General features: G+C 51.5%; 13 protein-coding genes across 13 annotated transcripts; 4 read left to right on the forward strand and 9 right to left on the reverse strand.

Annotated features, from left to right (window-relative positions):
- Positions 1 to 37: 37 nt before the first annotated feature.
- Positions 38 to 1,492, reverse strand: SNOG_08621 (hypothetical protein; the record flags this gene model as incomplete). Its single annotated transcript, XM_001798878.1, has 1 exon — positions 38 to 1,492. The coding sequence occupies one exon, from the start codon at positions 1,490 to 1,492 to the stop codon at positions 38 to 40; it is 1,455 nt and encodes a 484-aa protein (XP_001798930.1).
- Positions 1,493 to 5,061: 3,569 nt separating this feature from the next.
- Positions 5,062 to 5,538, forward strand: SNOG_08622 (hypothetical protein; the record flags this gene model as incomplete). Its single annotated transcript, XM_001798879.1, has 2 exons — positions 5,062 to 5,175; positions 5,221 to 5,538. The coding sequence occupies 2 exons, from the start codon at positions 5,062 to 5,064 to the stop codon at positions 5,536 to 5,538; spliced, it is 432 nt and encodes a 143-aa protein (XP_001798931.1).
- A 348-nt stretch (positions 5,539 to 5,886) lies between these two features.
- Positions 5,887 to 6,200, reverse strand: SNOG_08623 (hypothetical protein; the record flags this gene model as incomplete). The annotated part of the gene is given in 3 exon segments (XM_001798880.1): positions 5,887 to 6,077; positions 6,096 to 6,122; positions 6,173 to 6,200. The coding sequence occupies 3 exon segments, from the start codon at positions 6,198 to 6,200 to the stop codon at positions 5,887 to 5,889; spliced, it is 246 nt and encodes an 81-aa protein (XP_001798932.1).
- A 542-nt stretch (positions 6,201 to 6,742) lies between these two features.
- SNOG_08624 (hypothetical protein) lies at positions 6,743 to 8,927 on the reverse strand (the record flags this gene model as incomplete). Its single annotated transcript, XM_001798881.1, has 5 exons — positions 6,743 to 7,903; positions 7,965 to 8,093; positions 8,154 to 8,218; positions 8,282 to 8,489; positions 8,766 to 8,927. The coding sequence occupies 5 exons, from the start codon at positions 8,925 to 8,927 to the stop codon at positions 6,743 to 6,745; spliced, it is 1,725 nt and encodes a 574-aa protein (XP_001798933.1).
- A 2,101-nt stretch (positions 8,928 to 11,028) lies between these two features.
- On the forward strand, positions 11,029 to 12,486 carry SNOG_08625 (hypothetical protein; the record flags this gene model as incomplete). The annotated part of the gene is made up of 3 exons (XM_001798882.1): positions 11,029 to 11,624; positions 11,693 to 11,906; positions 11,968 to 12,486. 3 exons carry the CDS (start codon positions 11,029 to 11,031, stop codon positions 12,484 to 12,486), a joined length of 1,329 nt encoding a protein of 442 aa, XP_001798934.1.
- Positions 12,487 to 12,970: 484 nt separating this feature from the next.
- SNOG_08626 (hypothetical protein) lies at positions 12,971 to 14,460 on the reverse strand (the record flags this gene model as incomplete). Its single annotated transcript, XM_001798883.1, has 5 exons — positions 12,971 to 13,287; positions 13,343 to 13,800; positions 13,864 to 13,987; positions 14,093 to 14,222; positions 14,293 to 14,460. 5 exons carry the CDS (start codon positions 14,458 to 14,460, stop codon positions 12,971 to 12,973), a joined length of 1,197 nt encoding a protein of 398 aa, XP_001798935.1.
- Positions 14,461 to 15,350: 890 nt separating this feature from the next.
- On the reverse strand, positions 15,351 to 16,112 carry SNOG_08627 (hypothetical protein; the record flags this gene model as incomplete). Its single annotated transcript, XM_001798884.1, has 1 exon — positions 15,351 to 16,112. The coding sequence occupies one exon, from the start codon at positions 16,110 to 16,112 to the stop codon at positions 15,351 to 15,353; it is 762 nt and encodes a 253-aa protein (XP_001798936.1).
- Positions 16,113 to 16,932: 820 nt separating this feature from the next.
- SNOG_08628 (hypothetical protein) lies at positions 16,933 to 17,418 on the reverse strand (the record flags this gene model as incomplete). The annotated part of the gene is made up of 1 exon (XM_001798885.1): positions 16,933 to 17,418. The coding sequence occupies one exon, from the start codon at positions 17,416 to 17,418 to the stop codon at positions 16,933 to 16,935; it is 486 nt and encodes a 161-aa protein (XP_001798937.1).
- Positions 17,419 to 17,879: 461 nt separating this feature from the next.
- On the reverse strand, positions 17,880 to 19,912 carry SNOG_08629 (hypothetical protein; the record flags this gene model as incomplete). The annotated part of the gene is made up of 4 exons (XM_001798886.1): positions 17,880 to 18,063; positions 18,114 to 19,519; positions 19,548 to 19,704; positions 19,822 to 19,912. The coding sequence occupies 4 exons, from the start codon at positions 19,910 to 19,912 to the stop codon at positions 17,996 to 17,998; spliced, it is 1,722 nt and encodes a 573-aa protein (XP_001798938.1). The 3' UTR covers positions 17,880 to 17,995.
- A 390-nt stretch (positions 19,913 to 20,302) lies between these two features.
- On the forward strand, positions 20,303 to 21,231 carry SNOG_08630 (hypothetical protein; the record flags this gene model as incomplete). The annotated part of the gene is made up of 3 exons (XM_001798887.1): positions 20,303 to 20,578; positions 20,626 to 20,829; positions 20,878 to 21,231. The coding sequence occupies 3 exons, from the start codon at positions 20,303 to 20,305 to the stop codon at positions 21,229 to 21,231; spliced, it is 834 nt and encodes a 277-aa protein (XP_001798939.1).
- A 16-nt stretch (positions 21,232 to 21,247) lies between these two features.
- Positions 21,248 to 21,477, reverse strand: SNOG_08631 (hypothetical protein; the record flags this gene model as incomplete). The annotated part of the gene is made up of 2 exons (XM_001798888.1): positions 21,248 to 21,310; positions 21,400 to 21,477. The coding sequence occupies 2 exons, from the start codon at positions 21,475 to 21,477 to the stop codon at positions 21,248 to 21,250; spliced, it is 141 nt and encodes a 46-aa protein (XP_001798940.1).
- A 7-nt stretch (positions 21,478 to 21,484) lies between these two features.
- Positions 21,485 to 22,196, reverse strand: SNOG_08632 (hypothetical protein; the record flags this gene model as incomplete). The annotated part of the gene is made up of 2 exons (XM_001798889.1): positions 21,485 to 21,904; positions 21,954 to 22,196. The coding sequence occupies 2 exons, from the start codon at positions 22,194 to 22,196 to the stop codon at positions 21,704 to 21,706; spliced, it is 444 nt and encodes a 147-aa protein (XP_001798941.1). The 3' UTR covers positions 21,485 to 21,703.
- SNOG_08633 (hypothetical protein) lies at positions 22,191 to 23,512 on the forward strand (the record flags this gene model as incomplete). Its single annotated transcript, XM_001798890.1, has 2 exons — positions 22,191 to 22,226; positions 22,423 to 23,512. Exon 2 carries the CDS (start codon positions 22,856 to 22,858, stop codon positions 23,510 to 23,512), a length of 657 nt encoding a protein of 218 aa, XP_001798942.1. The 5' UTR covers positions 22,191 to 22,226; positions 22,423 to 22,855.
- Between the last annotated feature and the right edge of the window lie 37 nt (positions 23,513 to 23,549).

Raw genomic sequence — 23,549 nt, forward strand, 5'->3', positions numbered from 1 at the left:
AGGATAGATGGATTGCTTTATATCATTGTTTACTTCTTTACGCTGGAACCTGCATATCCATCCTCCCCCCAAACGTCCCCCGCCCCTTCTCCATCCTCTCCGCACTGATTTCAAAACTCGTCGGGAACCACCCCGGCGCGCCCTTGCCGGTTATCATGTCAACCAGCGCCTCCGCGCTCTTGAGACACAACACCATCCCATGCCCATTGAACCCCGCTGATATCCACAGCCCCTTGTTCCCAGGCACTTCGCCCACAAACGGCCTCCCATCCGCCGTCGCGCCCATGATTCCCGTCCATTCCTGCACAATTCTGTCTTCATCATTATCGTCACCCCACGTCTCCGTGCCAAAATACCCCTTCAAACTGCCCTTGAGATACCCCGAGATATCATTGTTCAGCCGACTGTCATCCACCGTCCCGTACTCGCCCTGCCCCCCACCATCCAACCTCCCCAATCCCCCACCGATGATAATATGCTGCCCATCTCCATTCTCCACCGGCCGCGGAATCATATACTCATACCCCTCGCGATAGATAAAAGAATACGTCGTCTCTAGTAGCTTAGGTAGTTTCCCCTTACCCGGTCGCTGCGCGGTGATTTGGCCGCGCATCGGGACGATGAGGGATTGCAGCGCGGAGTGCAGGTATGGCGTGTACCCGTTTGTTGCGAGGATGACGTGCTGCGCTGGGAGCGTGGAGTATTGCGTGTGGACGGACCACGTTGAGGAAGTAGAAGAAGGTTGGATGGAGTGCACGGGCGAGTTCGTACACAGCACGAGGCCTTTGGCGACGCAGTGTTTGAGGACGGAAGTTGTGAAGCGGTATGCGTGGATGCGACCGGCGAGGTATTCGAAGACGCCGGCGACCTTCTCCTCTGCCTGGATGGTTGGGTTGGAGTTGGATGCTGCGATGTGAAATTTCTCGCGGGTCTCGGGGTTGTTGGAGTGGATTTTGTAGAAGGCCATTTTGCCTTGTTCGTTTTCTTCGGGTGTCGCGTCGGAGCGGAGGGCGGAGATGGCTGTGACGCCTAGGTCGAATGTTGCTTTGTCGTAGATTACGTCGAGGGTGTTGCACATTTCGCTTTCACAGTCGATTCCCAACTCTTCCGTCATGCGGTGCGTCTCTACGATATTTGCGTACTCTAGTCGTGCGATTTTCAATGCTTCTTCTTTTCCTAGCTCTTTCACATGCTGTAGGTAACTTCGATAGCTTGCAGCTTTTGTGTGGCCGCCATTGCGACCTGTTGCTCCACCACATATCTCACGTGCTTCAATCATGACGATACGCGATGCTGGATTTGACTTGAGAAGATTGTAGGCAATCATGGTACCTGAGATCCCGGAGCCAATGATGGCGTAGTCATAGCTTTGAGTTGGTTTTTCAGTCTCTGGCTCTATGACATTTGCGAGAGGAGATTTGGGTTCATGCCAGTATGATGGTAATGGATCTTTCACGGGCGGACCCACGGGGATTTGGGAGCGTTGCTCCATTGTTATGGGGTCGGAAGTGAAATGAAACGAGTATTCGCGATGCAAGTATTGCCTTCAAAGCCGACAGTCTCTTCAAATACTTGGTATCATGAGGTGAGTATGTGTTGAAGTGTATGACAGGTAGCGTCGGGTGATAAGCGTAGTAGACACACCCCGCATGTACTCGCCTGTTATGTACTAGCGTGACACGTAGATCCACCTTCCTCAACCTTCTTAGACTAACTATAGTACACCATCTCTGACGTAGTCGCATTCTTGCTGAAAAACCACGTTTGATCAACTTTGGGAGAGCATCAATATTTTCTTCATGCTACTGGTTCAAGATTAGACTGGTTCAACACTCGTGTGCACATCTCTCACCAGTATCGGGTCAGTCCGACTACCTTCGTACTAGCGAGACCAGTCCAACCCCCTCAATGTGGAAATAGAACCATCGTTGTACGATGTACTGGAGGCTGTAGTGAGCAACATTTGAAAGGAAGGACGTGTTACAAGTCGAAGTCGAGATGCCAATTAGAAATTTATGAAAAGGGTTGTCTGCTTTTGTGCTATATTGAACATAAGATCGTCGTGAATCACCGTCCATAGTCTGAAAAAGTATAGGAGAAAGTATACACACTAGAAATCAACCAAGGTGTTACCGTCTGTAAGCATAACCAAATTTACGCACCACTCTGTCCACCCTGCAGGAGTTTTATTCCCGAGTTCTTTAATGGTCTTGTCACTTTACCTGGTGATGCGAACCAGCCTGGTATACCATCCCACAATATATTCCCATAACCTCCATTCACCACTTTAACTAACTCATCAACCAGGTCCCGCTGCAGCAAGATAGCACTGAAAAGATCATCCGCAGTTTCGTAGCTCGACATGCCGAAGCTGCGACCATTGATACGGAACTCTGTCGCAGATAACATGATCGTATGGCGTCCTATTTTTTGTAATTTCGTAAGAGGGTTCTTGAGAGGTGATTTGACCTTAGGTGGGCTCAGGATATTCCCGTCAGGATCATTGATATATTCCCTAGACTTGATGTCCATGCTTTTGAATAGGCCATGTAATAGAGGCGCTGATATAGTCTCTTTCTGGTCAGATCTTTCTTTAGTTGATACCTGCCTGGTCGTCTCCCCCTCTGCTCGTGATACAACTGGTTCCGCGTCTGGCCTAATGCTCACTTCTACGATTGGCATATCAAGCACAGTACTGAAAGGCGTTTGTGATAATTTTGTATGGCCAGAGATTGTTGTTATGTTGCGTGATGTGTGCAATGGCCGGCCAAGTGTAGAGTTGGAATTGGGGTTCCGAGAACGTGAGTTACGAGGAGTTGCTTGTAATAGGGTAGCTTCTGAATCAGAAATCGTCCCATCATTGGAGCCTGAGCGATAGCGTGGGTGCTTTGAGACCGGTAATATCTGCTTCCCATATGTTTCGAAAGCCTTCGTGAAGACTGAAAGATCTCGCCGCGTAATGTCGAATTCTGACGTTCCCTTACTCTGTTGCTCCTTCAGACTCACATCAATAGCACTTTTCAAAACCCGTTCCTTGACTTCATGTACGGAGCAATGCAAGCCACTACCAATGGTCAGCCTGCAGTATATATATCGGGTGTTATCAGCTCACACAGATTGCCGGACCCTCCCGATCTTCTCGTTCAATGTCATGCCAAACTTTTTTTCAAGACGTTCTCTTAGTTTCGCATCCACTAGAGCAAGCTTGAGCATCTTTAATTCCTCATTGAGTTTCCGAATGCATATAAGATTACTGAATCCATCAATACTCGTGCGTGCAATACTCATCGAAGCCCTGAGACTTTCCACTTCTTTTTTGCTTCCGAACCATTCCAAGCGGGCAATCCATCTCTTTTCGATAGAGCGTTTGTTTGTCGGATCTGGTAAGAGGGCGCCAGCCTTCTGCAAAACTTCATAAAGCCCAATCTCCAGTTTCTTCAGCCAGCCTATGAGACGATGGATCGAGGAATGGATAGCTTTGTTTTTGTTGTGGTCCTCGTCACAGACTTGTAAGAATTGGGTGCATAAGCCGGCAAAAATAACGGCTTCGTCAGAGAGGTCCAAAGCGTCTTGCCTAGAGTTTTTAATCCTCTGTATAGCTTCGCGTACCGCGATCCCCAGTTTCACTAATTGATTACAGAGAGCAAAACCGCCTGCAATGGCACCGAAGATCTCGAACCCGCTCATTGAAGTAAATATGGTACGATGTAGGATTGATGGGATGATGAAAAGGTGCAAGAGGTGCAAAATATCTTATGAACACATACATACCACCGGGAAGTCATGTTAAAGACCTTTCAAAATTGGACAGCGCGAACTTTGACCGGTGAATCAGGGCTGTGTTGGGGATGCGTTATCTTGACCAATTAGTGGTGTTTGGCCCTCACCATGAGGCTGCATGCGCGCAGGCGAGCATGGCGGGGTAACCATCGCGACATATTATGTGCATGTTGGAGACTTTCGAGTACTTTCTTTATCAGCCTGCATGCCGGGAATGCATGCAAATTTCATGTTGCCGAATCGAAGGTGAGTGCGCCTTGCTGAACGCCTTCCTGGCCGCCACAGATAAGGAATGCGCTTGCTAAACGTACAAGTGTTGAGCAATCGTAGCCAATAGTCAGGGACATGCATAGTTGGAAAGAGCATTTCGAGGTGACACTGTCACTTGACAATGCACTGTTTATTCGACCGCAGAGATCTTTGGTGCGAACACAGAACACCTGGATAATAGCGGACTCAGAGGTAAAGTCTGGGTCGCGGAAGGAACCAAGAGCGCCTCCAGGAGATAGGCCTCTCTCACAGGCGTGTTCAATTACGCCATGTATTGATCTATACCTAGGTGGTTCTGATGTTTGTAAGTTACACATCGGCTGTGGCTAATATCTTCCTCATCCAAAGCCCAGAGGTGATGATGAGCGGGTTTAAGCTGCCTACAAGACATGGAAGGTACTTTTTGCTGCATGAGAAAAGCACGTATCTTAAGCCTGGGACGATAAATTCTGCTCAAAAGGCTCCGAGTCCTGTTTGGAGATACTGATGAAGGAACGAGCGTTGGTCGTTTGAACTTCAAATAAGCCATCTACAGAACGGTAAGTCCATTATATGATTGTTGAGATGTGCGGCTTTAATGGATGGTCAGGTTAACTTCGAGGCGCACCATAGCGTACTGATCTCATCATTTCGGCAGAGGCAACAACTCGACCCCACCTGCTACTAATGTGATTTATCTCGACGATACAGTGCTGCGCGCTCATACTCATACCCCTGATTTACATTACAATGCAAGGCGACCTTTTGTACAGCCCGACAGGCATCAAGGGTCGGCAGATGATGTCACTTGACTCAGCCAATGAGGTCATAATCTCACTGCAGACGTCTTGCTGGAGGCCTTTCAATTTGCGCTAGTTTACCAGACCGTATCGAAAATAGGCTGCACTGCCATTATTGCGAGAGCAGGAGCTTTTCACGTTGACCACTATCGCAGCATTTTTGCGGCAGGAGATCTAAGTTAGGAACACTCCACCAATATTATCATCAATCTATCACTGCTTGACAACCAAGATGGCTCCCGGTCTTTCCCTAACAGCTAGAGCCCCAGAGCTTGGCCAGTACGGCGACTGCAACTGGGACGTCGCAATTTTCGCATTCTATACCCTCTTTGGAAAAAAGATCTCAGTTCTAGATGTCGCGTCTGCGCTCGAGAAGCAATAAATGGAACAGGGCAATGAGAATCACATTGCGCGGCCCGCAGTGCCAAATGTAGAATTCGAAACTCTGGGAGAGGTTTTGAAAGCTCATATCGCCCTAGACAAAGGCAAACACAAACGCGACGATGACGGCGCAGCTGCTGATCTTGAATGTCGGCCTACAGGATTCATTGTTATAGTTGCAGAAAACAGGAAAACAATGCCTGGTGGACTGCTATTTGTATACGCAGATGATGAGAAGGATTGTGAGCTGGACAAGTTCTTCTTCAAAATGCAAGATGCATACATGATGCTCTCGAGTTTTACCTTCGGGGAAGTTGAGAAGAAGTAAGACCATTTATGACAAGGAGCGGTCAAGTCAATGGATGCGTCAAGAAAGAGTATAATAACGGTGGACTTTATGGCACTACCATGGCAGCTTTTTGCCATATTTGAAGAACACAAACAGAGGCAACAGCCTGGAGCCGAGTCATCCGCAAATTCTTTGACTCCCAAAAGAATGTTTAAAGGAACAGGCCGCGACTGAAGGTTCCCTTGCTCAATCATAAATGTGTTTAACAACGCAGGTCTCAATAATTGGTGCGACCTGAATGGGAGCAGGTGTAGGAACAATGGTAAAGAATGCACCAATGACGGCAAAGTTCCAGATTCCAGCAAGTGACTTAGGCATCGTCAGGAGTCAGATGTGCAGGGCGGCAAGTTCCTGTTGAAGAGTGTCGAGATAATTGTCTCGCCCCAGCCGCTCGATGTTGAAGATCGGGCTTTCAGAGTCAAGAGACATAACGAGATTCTCTTTGCCGAGCACAATGAGATGCATGTTCCTGACGCCGATCAGAGGCTTCAGCAGTACATTTGTGTAATGGACAATAACTAAGTGGAAGAACATACAGTAGTTGGCAAAGTCTGAAATTGAGCCTTTAGTTATGGCAGTGGGATATAGATGGATCAGGCGTTTTGGAGCTTACTTTCTTTGAATCGGTCACACGCACTCATACTTATCAGAGGTCAAGGTATCTTATCTAAAAAATAATACGACGCATCAAAGGCCGTCTCAAGTCAATGACTCTCTAAATCTAGTGCACTGAACTTCAAGGCGGAAAAGAACTGAACATTGGGTACCACTGAGCATAAGCTTGTCGTAAATTGCATCAAAGGAGCGTTGATGTGGTAGCGATACAGGGACACTTTGACAGTGTCAAAAGCTGTAAATCAGATATCCGCACGTCGATTAGTTCGGATGTAAGCCACGTGCGAAAACGTCACATCAGGTACATAAATCTCTCAGTATAATTGAAAATTGTAGGTTGAAATGTATCAGTGGTGATTCTTTTGTGAACTGTAATGCATCCAATGTAGATAAATGGTGCAATGCAATTCATAAAGATCTACCAAAATATGTACTAATAAGATCAAAGCAAGGATAGCGCAACACCTAGGAGAACACGTGATAGCCTAGCGAGTGTAATGAGAGAACCACGAAAATCGCTCATGACAACGGGGATAAAACCTCGTGCTATGCTATCATCTCAACAGCATTAGACTTGGAACCGGCGGTAACGGGGAATTGGGCCGGCCGCTTGGTTCGCGCAATCTGCTTCTCTCTTCTGGTTTGTCTTGTAGTAAGAGTCCAGGGCCGCTGTGACCTTGTCCAACTCGCTGTATGGCTGCTCGAGGGCCAGAGTGTTCACCTTCTCCCGGATGCCACTTTCGGAGAAAATTCCAGAGCGTGCTGTAAGATCAGATGGCTCATACGGTCTAGCAGACCAGCGTTTGTCTTCAGGGTCATGGAAGTCAGTCGTCTCGTTGTACCCAAAGTTGTCGAGCTTGGTGACGTCGAAAGCTGCCATCATATCTTGGTCTTCATGGATGAGGTTGTGGCAGTGGAACATGTAAACGCCGTCCCATGGAGCGTAATGGGCCTCGACTAGGACGGTTTCGTGACGGCCAAGCCACACCACATCCTTTAGTCCCGCAGATTCGTAAGGCATGACTCCGCGGGTGGCCTCGTCTCCGTAGCGTGCTACTACCCTGAAGTCGACTAGGTGCACGTGGATGGGATGAGACCAGCCACCGGAGCTGTTCTCTAGCTCCCAGAGCTCAACAGTTCCACGCGGCACCTTGGCTAGGATACGGTTCTCCACATCAGCAAAGCCGATGCCGTTTATACGCCACTCGCTGTTGGTCCTGTGGAAACGGAAGTGATGATCGATGCCTGTCTTGTCGGCGGGAAACTGGATTTGCGACAGTTTCTCTGGAACAACCGAGTTGTCGGTGACTGGGTCGCTGCTCACCATGAAGCGCATGACCTTATCAGTGTTCGAGTAGTCGTCATCTGTTCCGATGCCATTGGCTTTGGGAAGATTGCGCAGCTCGATCGCTTGACCAGCGAATTTGGAGAAGTCGAAGACAACTTCGTAGCGTTCTGCCGCTGCGACAAGCAAATCCGAAGTCTGGACTGGGTGCGTGAGAAGACCAGCGTCAGATGCGATGACTTGGAATGGCAGTCTTGCATTCGTGTTGGCTGATGTGACGAAGTAAAGTGCAAAGTTTCGAGACACCGCTGCGTTCAAGAAGCGGAAACGGTACTTGCGAGGCTCGACGTTGAGGAAGGGCCATGGCTGACCATTGACGTGGATGACATCTCCCCACAGACTGTTGTCCTCATTGAGGCTGGATTGGAGTGTGCCATCAGCGTTCTATCACCAAGAAAGCGGGGTCAGCTAATTTCGATACAAGAATCATAGAGCGGGGACTTACGTAGTACTTCGAGCTGAGCACCAATGGAATGTCGTATTTCCCGTATCCAGAGGGCAAGCCAAGAGCGTCTTCGGCTTGGTCAGTGATCAGGTAAGCACCTGCTTGACCGAAGTAGGCGTTCTCCGCCGTCTATAACGTGTGAGCAGGGTTCATGATCTGTGGTGCACGACTGTGCATAAGCGAACTTACAAAGTGCATGGCGTGGTCATGGTACCAGAGGAACCTGGCGGCCTGGTTGTTCGGGTAGTAGTAGTCTATGAGAACCGTTGGTCAGCAGTGCAGTGGTATCGGGTGACTTGACAGGGGCAGAATTTTACCCTTGTACTGGCCGGGGAAAGTCATGTCTTCGGCCCATCCATCGAATGGAGCGCGGGATGGTGAGCCGTGCAGATGGATAGAACTCTCACGATCACCCTGGTTGATGAAGCGAACGACAGACTCGGTGCCCCTAGGAACAATGATAGTCGGTCCTGGCGAGATTCCGTCATATCCTACCAGGCGCGCTGGACGTAGTCCTGGGTAGACCTGCTGGGTAAACTAGAAGTTGAAGCGCAACATCAGTGACTGGTTTACGTTAAGTTTGTGCGTAGATACCACATACAGGCTTGATGACCATCTCGTAATACCAGATCTCTTTCCCCGTGATAGGATTCGTGAACTTGCTATTTGCTGTCAGTGAACGAACGGCCAAACAATGAATCACTGAACTTACTACTTGGGCTCCTTGACCGGCGGAATGGGAAGGGCTTGACGATAGATCAAAGGATACTCTGGGCTTTCCCAGTCCTTGAACAGTCTTACAATGTCATCTGGATTGTCTTCGACGACAGATGCAAGAGCCACCTTCTCCGCCTCAGGGATCTCATCGGTGTATTTGGCAGGACGTTCGATCACGGCGCCTACGCCGATTGCGTTTGCAAGCAGAGATAGGCCGAATGCCACACGTAGTAGTTGAGAAGCCATTGCAAAAGATGCTTGGAGGATGTCCAGAGAGGGTTGAATCTTTGCTGGATGCTGTCTATCGTGGACCAACCGCCCCTTTATATATCTCATCATTGTCCTGTCAACGACACACTGAGGGCACTACCTCGCTAAGCATCAGTCATGAAATGAATATTCGCATACCTCCTATCTCCGACGTGTTGAGCAACCAATCTGTCTAGTCGTGGCGGCCCTACTGTGCCAATATTGCTGGCCAAGCATACCTAACTCTTATCACATGCACTGGGAGGCGTGAAGGTGGTGTAGAAGAACGGAGAAGCTTCCTATATCGTATATCTACAGCTTCCGTTGGCGTCTACTAAGGTCCAGGTCATCAGATACTCTGGTTCCGTACTCTAAGCCAGACATGAGTCTATGAGCCGTGGTTACTCCCTGGCTGTGTAATTATGGCCTGTACACCTGGGTCGATTGTGATAGCATAGCTCTACACTTTACTGGTGCCCAGTCGTTCACAAGCTATATTTATCTTGCCACACTGGAAATAGTAGATCTAATCAAACAGTGAGCCTTGTTTCTTTCATGCAACGCATTGCCATGGCCCGTGAAGTACGATGAGCATTCGCAAACTACTACTCTCTTAGTCGGATACTATAGGGGGCCGAACGCTAGATGCTGTCGAAAATTAACACTGACACATGAAGACTCAGCAGCTTCGTCGGTCACTTGACTCGTCCATGGCTATGCACTAGTCGCGGCCCATTCCTCCCGATCCCTTGAAATTACAAGCTACTGACAAGCTCCGTGCAATGTGGAGTCTCCAGACTCCTACCTTCTTCTTAAGAACACACATCATGTCATTGGCCGTAGTTTGACACTCCGCTAGTTTCTTGGAAGGACCTCAGTCCATTAGGGGTCCGGCTGTAGACCGGCGTGGGGAAGATGCCAAGTTTTCGGTTCACCGGACGCATTTTCTCGGCGGTTATACTGCGGACCTGCATACTCCATTCTGTAGTCTTGTTGACCCTTGACTATGTCTTGTTCTTGGGACTGGGTCTATTGGCGCACTAAAACGCGGAGAGCTTCCCGCACCTGCATGCTTGGCAGCGGGCGCGGCCTCGATTAATCGGACCTTATGGACGGGCCGTCAGGAACGGTCGTAAAAATATACACGTGGTTATCCATGCTCCGGTCGCAAGCGAGGTCTTCACAGCAGTCAGTGCGTCTGGCGGTCATGTCCGACTTCATTCCTTGGCGTTCACTCGCCGCACGACACTGAGACAGAACAACAACACTATCAAGCTGAAAGATGCTTTATGCTGTTGAGCGTAAAACAAATGCCATAAACAAGGTTTTGATAGATGTTTCCTCTCCAGGCATGGCCGATGTAACCCAAAGACCTGCAGTTGGGATCTCTAGGCGCCATGAATCTGGACAAAATGAACAAGGAGGCTTGCTCGGTCTTGGCTATGATGTGCCTAGCAAATCTGGTACACGCTTGATTTATCGATTCACATTGAAGATCATGCAGGCACGGGTAGTCCAGCATTCTCGCCGAATGACCCATGGCGCCATACCGGTAGTCTTCGGGCAGCTTTCCGCCACCCGGCTATCCTACTACGACCGTCTCCTCGGGGGAATACCATCCCGCGTCATTTCCGCGCGCACCTGAGTCCATCTAGGTGAAGAAACTCTGGACTATCGATTGTGGACGCGAAACCCAGTCGCTGGGCAAGGAACGTGCGTCAAAGCCAATGGGTATACAGTAGGTGTGGATGCGTTTCTTCTTGGCTATCTCCACAAACACTGCGCTCAACACTCCTCTTTTGAGTCAATGTGGTCTTCGAACAGCATGGTCTCGACGCGCAGACGGAAGTGAGGGTAGGAATGAAGTAAGGCCTGTGAAAAGCCTCGATATCGAAAGCTTGGAGATGAGACCACCACAATCTGGGGCAAGCAAGACCTTGCTTCGATGCTCCGCGGGATATCGAGCAGCATGGTGCGAGATAACCTGTCCGTCAGGAGGACAAGCACTGAACTCCTTTGAACATATCTTCAGTATAAGAGGCACTGAATATCTCACCACTTCTTCCTCACCACCGTCATCTTTCAGTCCTTCTCTACAATGGCTCAGTTCAATATGCTCTCGCTGCTCTTTGTCGGCTTCCGTCTCTTGTGTCTCCTTCCTCAGGTCTTCGGCCAAGATGCTCCACTGTTCGTACAGGGCGGCTTCGAGGACGCCACTGCAGTAGATGACACCTACAACTCCGGCGGTACCATCACTGTCAACGGCTTCAACATCCAAGTCCCCAAGAACCTTCAAGTTCAATTCCCCGCAGCTTGGGTTCCATGGAAGGACTTCACCGCAGAGAAGGCCTCTATGCTGGGCTACGAGATCAACGTCATTGGCAACTTCATCAACGGAAAGCCAATCGCAGCACAAGTCATCGCCTACGAGTTCTTCGAAGGCCTGAGCAGCGGCTTCATCGAGTCTCTCAACTTTGAAGAGGGCAGCATCAAGATCGCCTCCGGACCCACCATCCGCATCAGCGACCCCAACGCAGTCTTCTCGGTCGGAAACAATGTCGCGCCATTCTTCACCGCGGACGACGAAAGCCCCAGCATCTCTTCCTTCTCTGGCTTCCCCATGTGTATCCCCAGAAGTGCATCCGACCCACTCTGCCCGGCGACTAATCGGCCCTTCCAGGGCTCTGGCACTTTGTAAGTTACATGCGCCGATGGAAGGATGTATGGTATGGTATGGTAAGGCAAAGCTAACATAGGTCTAGCTCCGTCCCAGACCCTCTCGTCATGGCGCCCTTCCTCGCAGGCGACTTCATTACCTTCTCCGGGATCCGCCGCGGCAACGAAGTCATCGCCTTCAGCATCGTCGCGCAGAATGTCATGATCACGACTTTGGGCGACCTAGTCTATGTGCGCATGGAACTTGGTCTGCTCGGAATCGACAACGTCAGCCCCAACACTGAAGTCGCAGAGTCTCGCGTAAGTCACAGTTACCATACAGGTGTTTTGTGTTTTGTTTATGGAAGCTAACCTGAGTCAGTTCGTCGGATTCGCTTCCAACCCCAGGACAACGGTCGCGCTGTACGCCATGGACATCGACCCCTGCACCGGCAAGGTAACCGACCGCATCATCGCCGCCATGGGTCTGCGCGGCGGGCGAAACGAGCAGAACAAATTCGAATACCGGTCCGACATACTCAGTGGTTATGCACGAGAGTACCGCGTCGTGGCCGAGATCAATGGTATCCCCAAGACGCGCACTACCAAGAATGGTCTCCTCGCGGGCACTTATGTACAGCCTATCAACGTCTGGGTCCACGCGGAGCAAAACATCCCCGGAACGTTTCCTCCGGCGAATGACTTCAGCCAGATGCCGTGGCTCACGCAGGGTGTTGGTGTTGATGAGGCGGGCAACCTTTGGGGACCGTTGGAGCCGTTCCCGCAGACTGGTGTTTTTATTGAGGCGCCGCAGTGTGGCGTTGTGACTGCCGCGAGCTTCCAGGGCGATGAGTTGAACACTACTTGGACTGGTGCTGGTAAGACTTTCCCCTTCGGTTGATGATGAGTGATAGAGATGTACTAACGATGTTTTAGCGCAATTGTTGAATGGCACTGCGACGAACGTGACTGAGGCTGCGACACCTGTTGTGGTTGTGGAGACCCCGACTGTGTCTCCCTCTGCGGTTCAGAAGCGTGGCATCCCGAATGGGCGATGGTTCGCGAGGGCGCGCGCGGATGCTGAGACTCCACCTGACGGTAACGCTGTGTTCGCTCCGGCTACTTAAGGTCCATGGAGACTAGGCGATAGATGGTATCGAGGCAATCTTTTGCATTCTTCATACCTCTGGTCCTGAGCTGTGTCAATATAAAGTCAGGACCGAGGCGACTCATATTCCTTTTGTCTTGAAGGTTACATATTTTTGCTCTAGTACACGCTTCCTCTTAGCTGCAATACATACTCGATTTGGATCGGAACTTTATGCTCCATGGCGTGAATTAATCATCAGCAACCTTCCATCAGTGACCTAACAAGCCACCACCTCTTATGCCAAAGACGCTTCAATAACTACATCAACCGCATCCGGATGTCCCCACATGCCATCAATCTTAAATCCCACCGACTCCAACAATTCTCTAAACTGCGCCTCGGTCCTTTCCTGCCCCGAAAGTGACTGCATGACATTAACATCCAACGCCGTGAGCGCCCACGGCGCATTTCGATCAGGAATCATGAGCTCCTTGATGAGCAGCTTCGAATAGCCGGGCGTCATTGCGGGAACGATGTTCTTGAGGATCCGACGGCATGCATCGTCGCTGCTGAAGTCGTGCAGGATGTGCTGGAGCATGTACGCCCTCGCGCCTGCGAAGATGTTAAGTTCCAAGTTTGAAACACATGCAGAGTGTGGGAGATGTACCTTTGACGGGTTGTTCTTGATTCCAATCGCCGACTTGTGCTTCATATCCGTTTTGATCCGATCGGTCGACGATGTGCTTCAGTTCTTGGAGGATAAGGCGGCCTTTGACTTCAGGTCCGAGAGCCTTGCGCAAAATGCCTAAGTCGCCAGCATCGCCGCCGCCAATGTCGACGAGTAGTATGTCTTCATCTGACTGTGGGCCACCATCGACTAGACGCTCTTTGAAGGGATACCAGCCTCTTTCCCAGAAGAAAGGCTTGCCGGCATTGTACATTTGAATCATGCCACCAAAACGTGCACCCATGCCTGAGTTTTCGCCAAAGTAAGTGTACAGAGATTTGTTCGGCATGTTGTAGGCATGTTGGAACGGGCCGTTGTCGATGTCAGCCGGGTTTTGGTGAGAGATTGAGTCCAGGAATGAGGGCACTTTCCAGCCGACGTTGTAGAAGTCGTCCCACCTGGCAAGAGTATTGAATCAGTACCTACCATGAATTGTATGCAGTTGAAGTTCAGGAGCTTACATGAAGTATATAGCATCTTTGAAAGATTGCTGGCGAAACGAAGCAGAAAGCCGGGTGCTAGCATAAGTATCAAGATCCGTCTCACGAATCGTACCATTCGCTGCGAGATGCCGGAGGAAACGAGCTATTAAATCAAATCAGCCTCATTCATACTACAACCATGCAAGCGAAGTGAAATCGTTGCGAGACTTTTCACAGCATGTGAGAAGATCACGTGAAACACACTCACCCACTAATCTCTCATCCGCCCCCGCCCTCTCCGCAAGCTCCTTACTCGTCTTACCCGCCTCGCCCACATCCCCAAGAGCATCAAAAACACCCCATTGTATCGCAAGTCGAATCGCCATATAATGGCCCGGCTAGCACACGATCTGTCAGCGAACCGGAAGGCGTACCGCTGCCAGACCCGACAGGCTGGTAAGAACGCACCTGATTGAACGTGATTCGAAACACCGCCTCATCGGGCCTCTGCAGCTCATTGCTGAGCGCATCGGTCAGGCCCATGAGTTGGAGGCGTTCGCCATTGGAGAGGGTCTCGCGGAGCGAGCTGGCTTGGCTGAGGAGCTGCTTGACTTGGGTGATGGCGGAGGACTCCATGGTTGACGAATGGATGACTGGGAACAGTGATGGGAATCAATAGTTTTGAGTTCTTTAGCTCCAGTGATAGGCACTGGCAGGCGTAGTAATGTAGGCGGGGTTCATGCCGCGACTAAAGACGAGATAGCCATGTTACCCGTTGTTGGCACCCTAACGCCTTCGGTCCACTTTGCCGGTCGCTTGGAGGGTTAGCGTGGTGCGGGCTGAATCATGTGCGGGTGCATGCAGCTAGGGACTGTATGTGTATGTGTGTAATTCAATTCACTTCACGTCCTAGGGAATACTGCAGAGTTTGGATATATATGTACAAATATCAAATCTTGAAAAGACATCACTCCAATTTGGGGTGCAAACCCGCACGGAACTTCACAAAGTCGACTATTGATGAGCACTGCGAGTGCGTGTAAGAATAAGAAAGTGGTGGACATGGTTGAAGAACCTCGAAGCTTCTACGCCTGCTGCCGTCCGGCTTGGAGCCAAGGAAAGTCGTCAAGTACCACTTCGGTCTGCGCAATAACAACTGCACACCCAGGAGTCCGGCTCCTCATTCGCAACATTCGCGCGGGCATATAGAAGTGTCTACCCTATAGACATTGTCTCATCTCGAAGCTAAGATTGAGCCGTCGCGACCGGTTTCCGTCCATGAACAACCACAAACCTCACATTCATGTGATGTCTCGGATTAAACAGCTCTCTCCTTGCAAGCGCCGTTAATATCCTCAGTTCACTTTCTGACCTCTGAAGGGCCGTTGTGAAGCCCCGTAGTAAGAAGGAATCCAATCCTTGGTCAATGTTGGCGAGTTCGAAAGACCCGACTTTCTTCAGGTCTTTGTCTCTTGGCCTTTTCACACGTTAAATACGACATCCATTAAGTATTTGGAGGCCGTCACTTACCAACGCCCGATCGGTATCGGCAAAATAGTTTCGGTAACGTCCTCGAATCCTACGGCTTTGAACTGCTCTTTCCATTCCAAAGAAGCTTCCCAGGGTACGTTCATCTGCCGTCCGCATTCGAAGAGCAGTCTTGCCGTTTCTGCGTATGCTGAAGTCTCAAGGTCGATGCTGTTGTCCTCGCAGTAGGTCTTCGGGTAGGTCATCTCCAACTCCAGGTAGCCTCCTGGCTTCAAGTGGTCGTAAGCCTGCTGTATGACTTTTGGCCAATCGCGGATCGCCATCAAAAGCTCCCGGCCGAAAATGAAGTCGAAGCTGTTTTTGCTATACAGCCAATCTTCCTCAATGTCTTCGATTTCGAATTGAAGATTCGGAGGTACCCATGTTGGCTGTGTAGGTGCGAGATCCACGCCAGTTATGGTAGCGGAAGGATACTTGTCGGCCATATCCATAGCCCATATCCCCGAGCCAGTGCCCATGTCGAGGATCTTCTGTGGGTCTTCTGAGATAGGCGCAAGGTGGAGCTTGCTGTTAAGAAGAAGCATGAACTTTGCGTGTTGCAGGTCGTTGCGATCCTGCTCTTCTTCATCTATCGGCATGCCCTGCAGTGTTTTGCCATAAGATGCATATCTGCGGCCGTTCTCGTCTACGCCGCGGAGGATGGAAGAAGCTATGGAAGACAGGTATGACGTCGATGTGGATTCTGCATAGCCCGAGTCGGAAAACTCTTCGCTATCGACTGTAATTTCCGCATCAGCCATGGCAGCAGTAAATGCGCAGCGTCCAAAAAAGACGTGGTGAGGTGGTAGCTGTGAAAGCTTGCGTCCGGCATCTGTCGGGACCTGAGTTCCGGGGCCGCGCTGCCGGAGAAGGATTGGGCACCGTAGGATTCGGCCAAGGGACGGGCCCGCGAGTAGCGGTCAGCCATTTCCAATGCGTAGGCGATGAAAGGACAAGTGCGACAGACTTGTAAGGCAGAGGATTGTCCATGTAGCGGAGACAGGTCTATTCGTGGGTTGATCGTTGCACAAGGTCTGGCCCCACCAGCACGTTTCTCGGCCCGCGAAGATGCGCCCTTCCACGGCAGTAACCTTGTTACACCTCCTCACCGCAGGGCTGCATATTTAACTAGGCACTTACACCACATTTACACTCCAACCACGCGTGCATTTAAAGTTTCGACAAAATTTCCACTCGGCGTTCACGATGCATGGAGGTTTAAGATTCTCGTTTCAATCAAACTGGCCGTTATTCATTTATTACCATACTAATCATCTATCTACCGCGTCAATCATGAATCATGTATCTAACGTTACCGTAACTCAATCAAGTCGTAAAAATCTCCGTAATATGCATGTTCCACCTCTTGATCCAGATCCAAATCCCTCTCCAAGTCGCTATGCATATCTCCATCCATCCGTTTCCCATGCAAATTCCCACAATCCCATTAATTCCATTAATCCCATCCCATCCTGTTCTCCCTTTCCGATCCTTCCTTGCCATCTGTGTCGCAACATATTCTCGCCGAAACTTCGACTTCTCCCAACTCCCCCTCCTCTCCCTCCCCCTCCCCCTCTCCCTTCAATCCAAATCCTCCACGTCATCCTCCGCCCTCATGCCCCTCGCCGTAACCGCGCCATCCCTCCACGCAGGCCGCCTCCAAATCTCACTCGGAAAGACATTGCATCTTTCGCCCAACCCCTTCGACCTCGCGCTGCTGGGAAAAAGCTCGGCCGTGATATCCATCAGCTCATCATACGCGTTCTGGATACTGTGCTGCAGATTGGCGGCGCTGGGGGCGTCGTGGGAGTAGACGAGCGAGGGGAGGAGTTCGTCTGAGAAATGGTCGTCCTGGAGGTGGCTGGAGGATGACGAGGTGATGGTCTCATAGTGGGAGGTGGCGGAGAAGTGCGGTTCTTCGTCTTCGGATTCGGAGGAGTTCTCGTCTTCGAAAGGGTTGTTGACGATGATGAAGTGGACGGGTTCGATTTCGTAGACGATGGGGTTGAAGCGGACGCGCTTGGGGGAGGTGGTGGGGGAGGGTGGTGGTGATGTGTTGGATAACATGATGAACGTGGTTTGTCTGGGTACTTTGACGAAGATGGAGAAGATTGTTGATGCTTCCAAGTCGAAGTAGATGGTGAAGACGATCGCTGTTGTTGTGTCTCAATGCAGATCGGCCGATCATCTGGTCCTTATATACCCCCCCATCCTCCATACGATGCAATTTCCTTTCACGACGAAAATCAAGCTGTCAAACTCTAACAAAGCAGGGTTGCAATGTTGTGTTGAATTTGGGCGAGTCACGCGCCGTCGCAACGGGGTGACGGTGACGGGAAACTTTGAAGCTACACGCCGTAGCGCGCCCGTGGACGTTCCATTTCACACACCGCCTCACCGGTAACGCCTGACAAGTCTGACAGGCGCGCTACAAGCCGCCCGCGATTCTGACGTCTGGCTAAGAATTTACACGCGGCCACGTGAGCAATTGTCTTTGCCCGATCACGCAGTTGCAGCAAAGGCGCGAGAAGGTTTGCATGCGGGGTTACATTATTAGGTAGAACACTACCCATCAAGGGCGAGGTGTAGGAAGATTATGTGGCGGAAGACTATGTGCAGGAAGTGTTAGGGAAAATAAGAGATGTTATGGCATGCCCAGCCCTACGAGTTCGAAGAGCAGGGGGTTACCTTCAACGGCTATCCAGGCAATGCCTGTCAGGATGTTAGCGTACGGAAATTAGACTGCTAGGGCGACTACGTACCACTGTACACAATCAGCTTCGTCACGACCTCGACGTCGTACCGCACACGAGGCTTCATCAACTGGTTAAAGAGCTCTCTCTTCTCAGTCTCAGTCTCTTCGTCTGTTAGGGTTTGGTTGAGCTGAACGGTGTCGCCGGCGGTGTCCGTATCACTCCCTGGTGGTGTCATTCTCTCTTTCTCAGATGAATGAGCCTGACCAGTACCCATCATCTGCTCGTAAGAGTGAACACGGGACTGCATGGGCGTCGGAAGCAGGCTTGCGCCGAGTAGTTGCGGTTCGGTCTTCTCCAAGGCCGGGGTTTGTGGTTTAGACTGTAGGCGCGGGCTTGGTTCCCACAGCGCGCCTTCTGGCACTCCTCCGTCAAGCGAGCTGACACTTTCACGTCGCCGCCTATTACGGTAATGGAGAGTCTCATACGCATCTGCGGCAGATTGCGGTCCTACGGAAACGGATCTTTTGCGCGGGTGGGCAAGGTTCATGATCCTCTCGGGCAGTTCCCGAGCGGGCGGGATGAGATTATCATCGTCACGTAGCGTAGGGATGGAAGTGTATTTCGAAGCGTTGAGGAAGTACACGCGGGGCAAATTAAGCCTCGCCTGTTCCAGTAGACGGAAGAATGGCGGAAGTCCTTTGAGGAGGGCAGACTTGGCACTCGCCCTCCACATGAAGATGATGACGACGCCGAGAAGGATTCGAAGTGTTGCTTTCAGCAGCCCGATCTTCTCCAGGTCAAATGGCACGGTGGAGGGAATGGGATAGTCCAGTGCCAGGCCCGTCTGGGCGTAGTGCCATGCGCCCAGGTTGATTCCGATTACCACGCCCAAGAACGAGACACTATCGTCGAAACAGGGGCAGTCATCAGCGGGCTCGGGATTGATACGGATCATGATGCATACCACCAGCGTGGCGATGAAGATGTCAGTATAGCTGCCGCTGAAAACCCAAGACTCTAGCCAGTCATAGCAGACGAGGTAGAAGGCGGTGATCAGGGCGCCAATGACACTGCCAACGATGACATCGAGGAAGCCGTGCATGCCACAGTACAGGCGACCAAATATGATGGACACGGCGTAGAAGTAGAAGAGGCCCTGCAGTCCAATCCAGACATATGGGTGGTAGGCCTCGGGACTCTGCCGAATGGTGTAGATGGCGTAGAAGGCCACGGACACGGCATTTGCTGAATGCGACGACGGAAAGCCATACTCGAGTGCGGCGGAACCCGACATGGAGATACGGGCCAGCGGAGGTGACAGCGGCCGGGGAAGGCACACCATGTCTTTCAGAAAGCCAGTCAGGTAGACCCCTGCAGCCAGCATGAAGACGGTCCTGTGCACGTCAGCCACTGTGGCCTCTGGCGGTGTCGCGCACATACGCTCGCCCAACGTTGGTGTATCCACACCAGAACTGAATCGGTAGGAAGATCATAAAGAACGTGTGGGTGCCCAGGTTCGCCGTGTAGGCAAAGTACGAGTCAAGCGCGGGCGACCGTATCTTGTCCTGCAGCAGGGCCAGCCACGGCGTCTCCCAGCGCACAATGGGGATGAGGTGGTTGCGCAGGCTGTTGCGCCATTGGGGCAGTCTGCGGGCGTCTGTTCAGCGCAGTGCGCGCATTAGCCTCCCGTCTCTTCTCTTGCGACCGCGAAGGAGAAGGTGAAGGTGAAGATGAAGATGAATATGAAGATGAACGTCAGATGGAGGGCACGCACAGTGGTCGTGGTGTCGGTTGCCCGCGTCCAGCCGGGGCTCGCTCTTCACGGGGGCTGCATCGGGCGGTGGCGCATCATGCTGAGGGCTCATGGTCACGGGCGGAGAGGGAGGCTCGAGAGACAGCGACGGCGTTCATGACCAGCGTGAGGGGAGCGATAACATGGGCGGCGGGATGCGATGCGCGACGTAATATGGGGCGGTGCGTGCACTCTGCACATCTCCATGGAACAAGCATGGGGTTGCGGCTAAGCGAGCAGGGTTGCGCCTTCGTTGCTGTGGAAGCAAGCCCAAACATCAATACCCGCCCTCATATAGCTTGCCCACTCACTATTGCCAGCCACCCCAACACCCAACACCGAACACGCTGCCCATATTGATACCGCTATTCTCCTGCACCACACCGCAGAAACAGAAGACGCGAGCGCTGCCTGCACCCCCACCACATCCACCACATCCACCACATCCATCACCTCACACACCATGTCGACGGCGCCTTCGCAAAACTACGACTATCTGCGTCGCAAGCAGAGCACAAAGGCCGCCTACACGTCGTCCATCACACCCGTCCGCAAGCCAGTGCGAACCCCCAGCGAACGGAACAGCAATGGCACCGTGAGCTCCTACAGCACCACCAACACACGCGACACAAACATCACCGAGCCGCCGACGTACTCGAAAAAGCTGGTCGTGGTCGGTGATGGTGGATGCGGCAAGACTTGTCTGCTGATCAGCTACAGCTCTGGCAACTTCCCAGAGGTATGTTCCTGTACTCTCTTGGCCATGTGTCGTACTAATAATAGCAGAAATATGTGCCCACCGTCTTCGAGAACTACATCACCCACACACCGCACCCTCCCACAGGCAAGATGGTCGAGCTTGCCCTCTGGGACACAGCCGGACAGGAAGAGTACGATCGCTTACGGCCGCTCTCCTACCCCGAGACCGACATCATCTTTGTGTGCTTCGCCATCGACTGCCCCAACTCGCTAGAAAACGTCATGGACAAGGTAGGATCTTCAATTCATCAGTGACGTATCGTTGCTAACACCGTCTAGTGGTACCCCGAGGTCCTCCACTTCTGCCCCACGACCCCTCTGATGCTCCTCGGTCTCAAGTCGGACCTGCGCAACAAGAAGAACTGCATCGAGCTACTCAAGACACAAGGCCTCACACCAGTGACGCCCGACCAAGGCCGCGCAGTTGCCAAGAAGATGGGTGCCATCTACATGGAGTGCAGTAGTAAAGAGCAGGATGGCGTAGAGGAAATCTTCGACCTCGCAGTCACAATGGCCGTTGGCGACGAGTATAAGACACCAGAGCAACGGGGCCAACCTGCACAAAGAGGGCACCAGGAAGCCCTCGCCACAGCCGGCAAGAAGAAGAAGCGCAGCGGCTGCAAGGTTCTGTAGACGCTGAGCGCTCTACTCATTCACGATCGAAGGATACCGCCATGTCGAGATTACGACGCTGGACGACACGATCTAGATGCTTTAATGACCATATACGGCGCATCCTCATCTCCCCCACCTCTCCTTCCTTCCCATCACACATCATAGGGGTTTCTACACTACACGTACATGGTTGACGGCGTTCTCGGAGCTTGGTGAGCGACGCCCGCGCAATACAGACGGAGGCTTTGGTCCTCCAAGCGCCATTGCATTTCTTTCCTCTTGTATTGTATTTGGTATTTAGTATGAGCGCATCAGCTGCAATGCGCAGGAAGTCAATCCAAGCATATTTCTGTCCAATTGTGCACTCTTTTGACTTTGTGCGTGATGTATTGCTCCTCACCGTCTCTGGGGTATCATAAATGCTCGAACACGACGTTACTCCATCCACTTTCCAATTAAACACTATCAACCTTCTTGCAATGGTTTCCCCTCACTTCTGCACCTCAGTTACTTCCGTCTCACCCTCGTGTTCCGTGTTCCCCTCCGGCGCTCCCTCTTGCGGATCCTTGGCCATGACGTTCTCAAAGTGACTCCACAGAGACTCGACGGGCGCAAACTCGTTTCCGACCTGTGTGACTTCCTCGAGCGATCGATTGAGTTTATTTATATTCTGCAGGACGAGTTCGAGTGACTGTTGCCGGGTCAGTTCCTGATCCCGTCAATCGAACGAGCGTACGCACCTGAGCAATCTCAGTAACTAGCATTTCGCGCTGCTGCTCAAAGTACGTCTTCTCCTGGCCATTTTGCGCGCCATTCGTCGTCGAGGCGCGGTTTGTTGACATCTTTGCGTTGTTTGGATGTCGCGTTGGGGTTGCGGGGAGCTTTCGGTGGTGTCTAGGACCCACTTCCAGGACGCTAGTGTGACTAAGCGACACTACAAAAACTTCGAGAGCGGTACTTTGCTCTTCTCTTTTTCCTCCCATGGTTTCCATCATGAAACCACACAAGTGAAGGTAAGTCAACCACTCTCTACTTTCGATGCGATACGCACGCTACATGATTCTACACAATAATCTGTCAATCCCCTGAAAAGCCTGCTAAGCAGGACATGACGATTCACTATTTGTATTCACACTATGATACCAACAACTACTTGCACCTTTACTTCGACACAGTTGATGGGCGCAAAGCTAACCAATTGCGCAATAGAAACTCATAATGGCGCCCTCAGCGGCCCAGACAACTGTTACAGAACCCTTCCCTATCTCACGGGTCGCGGATCGCTACCTTCTCTTTTCCATCGACATCATCAGTCACTGCCGGCGCAACCACAATATCTGTGGTATGCTCATTGGCACCATCCCAAATCTCAGTCAGCAGAATGTCTTCCTAGGTATTCCGCTCGAGCTCATGCCTGAAGAGGCACGAGTGCTGGTGGAGCGTGGCGCGGCATACATGGTTGACGACGAGGACGTTCATAGGAAGACGTTCCTGGATATGAGTAGAGAGGATAGGCTGAAGTGGTTGGAAGAGATGGACCGCAGAGGCGAGGAGGTCACAAGGGGTACGGAGGACTTGAAGGAGATGAGGAAGGACAAGGCGTTGAAGGAGAAGGGTTTGAGGAGAGAGGTATTGGAGAAGAATGGAGGAAAGTGTAGCGGGTGAGGTGACTGTCCCAGCAGATCCTGTGGAAGATTCAGCATCTGGCCTGGGCTTCATCATGAAGGGATCGAGCTTCACCGACTCTTCTTCAGTAGCGTCAACCGCAGCGAGTCATGCTTCGACGGCTGATACTTCTCTCTTCGATTCTACTCCTGCTTCTCCGGCTCCATCTGTCGTCGGCTCCATAGCCAGGCCTTCGCTGGGCCAAAGGCACTTCGTCACGCCTACCACATCATATCCTCCCATTCCCAACCCACTCGATGCGTCCAGTGCTCAGCTTCCAACGGTGCCCAAGAGCTACCCGCTCTTCCGTTACCTTCACTCCTTGGGCTACTACCACATGCCTGGTCTGCGTTTCGGATGCCATTACAACTCATACCCTGGCGATCCGTTGCGGTACCACAGCCACTTTGCTGCCACTGGCATGGGCTGGGATGATGAGTTTGAGCTGCTGGATATTGTTGGTGGCGGTCGATTGGCCACAGGAACGAAGAAGGCATACATGATTGGGGGCGAAGACGTCGATGTAGTGAAGAAGAAGCAATTGGCTAGTGAAGAGCCAGACTTGTTCTCGGATGACACGAAGGAAGAAGGCAGGGAAGTCAGAGCCTTCTCCATTGAGTGGGCTGCGATATAGGCGACCGTCCGTATAGTCTTCTATAAGACACAATCAA

This window comes from Parastagonospora nodorum, assembly GCF_000146915.1.
Source record: "Parastagonospora nodorum SN15 chromosome Unknown scaffold_13, whole genome shotgun sequence".
Classification (NCBI taxonomy): domain Eukaryota; kingdom Fungi; phylum Ascomycota; class Dothideomycetes; order Pleosporales; family Phaeosphaeriaceae; genus Parastagonospora; species Parastagonospora nodorum.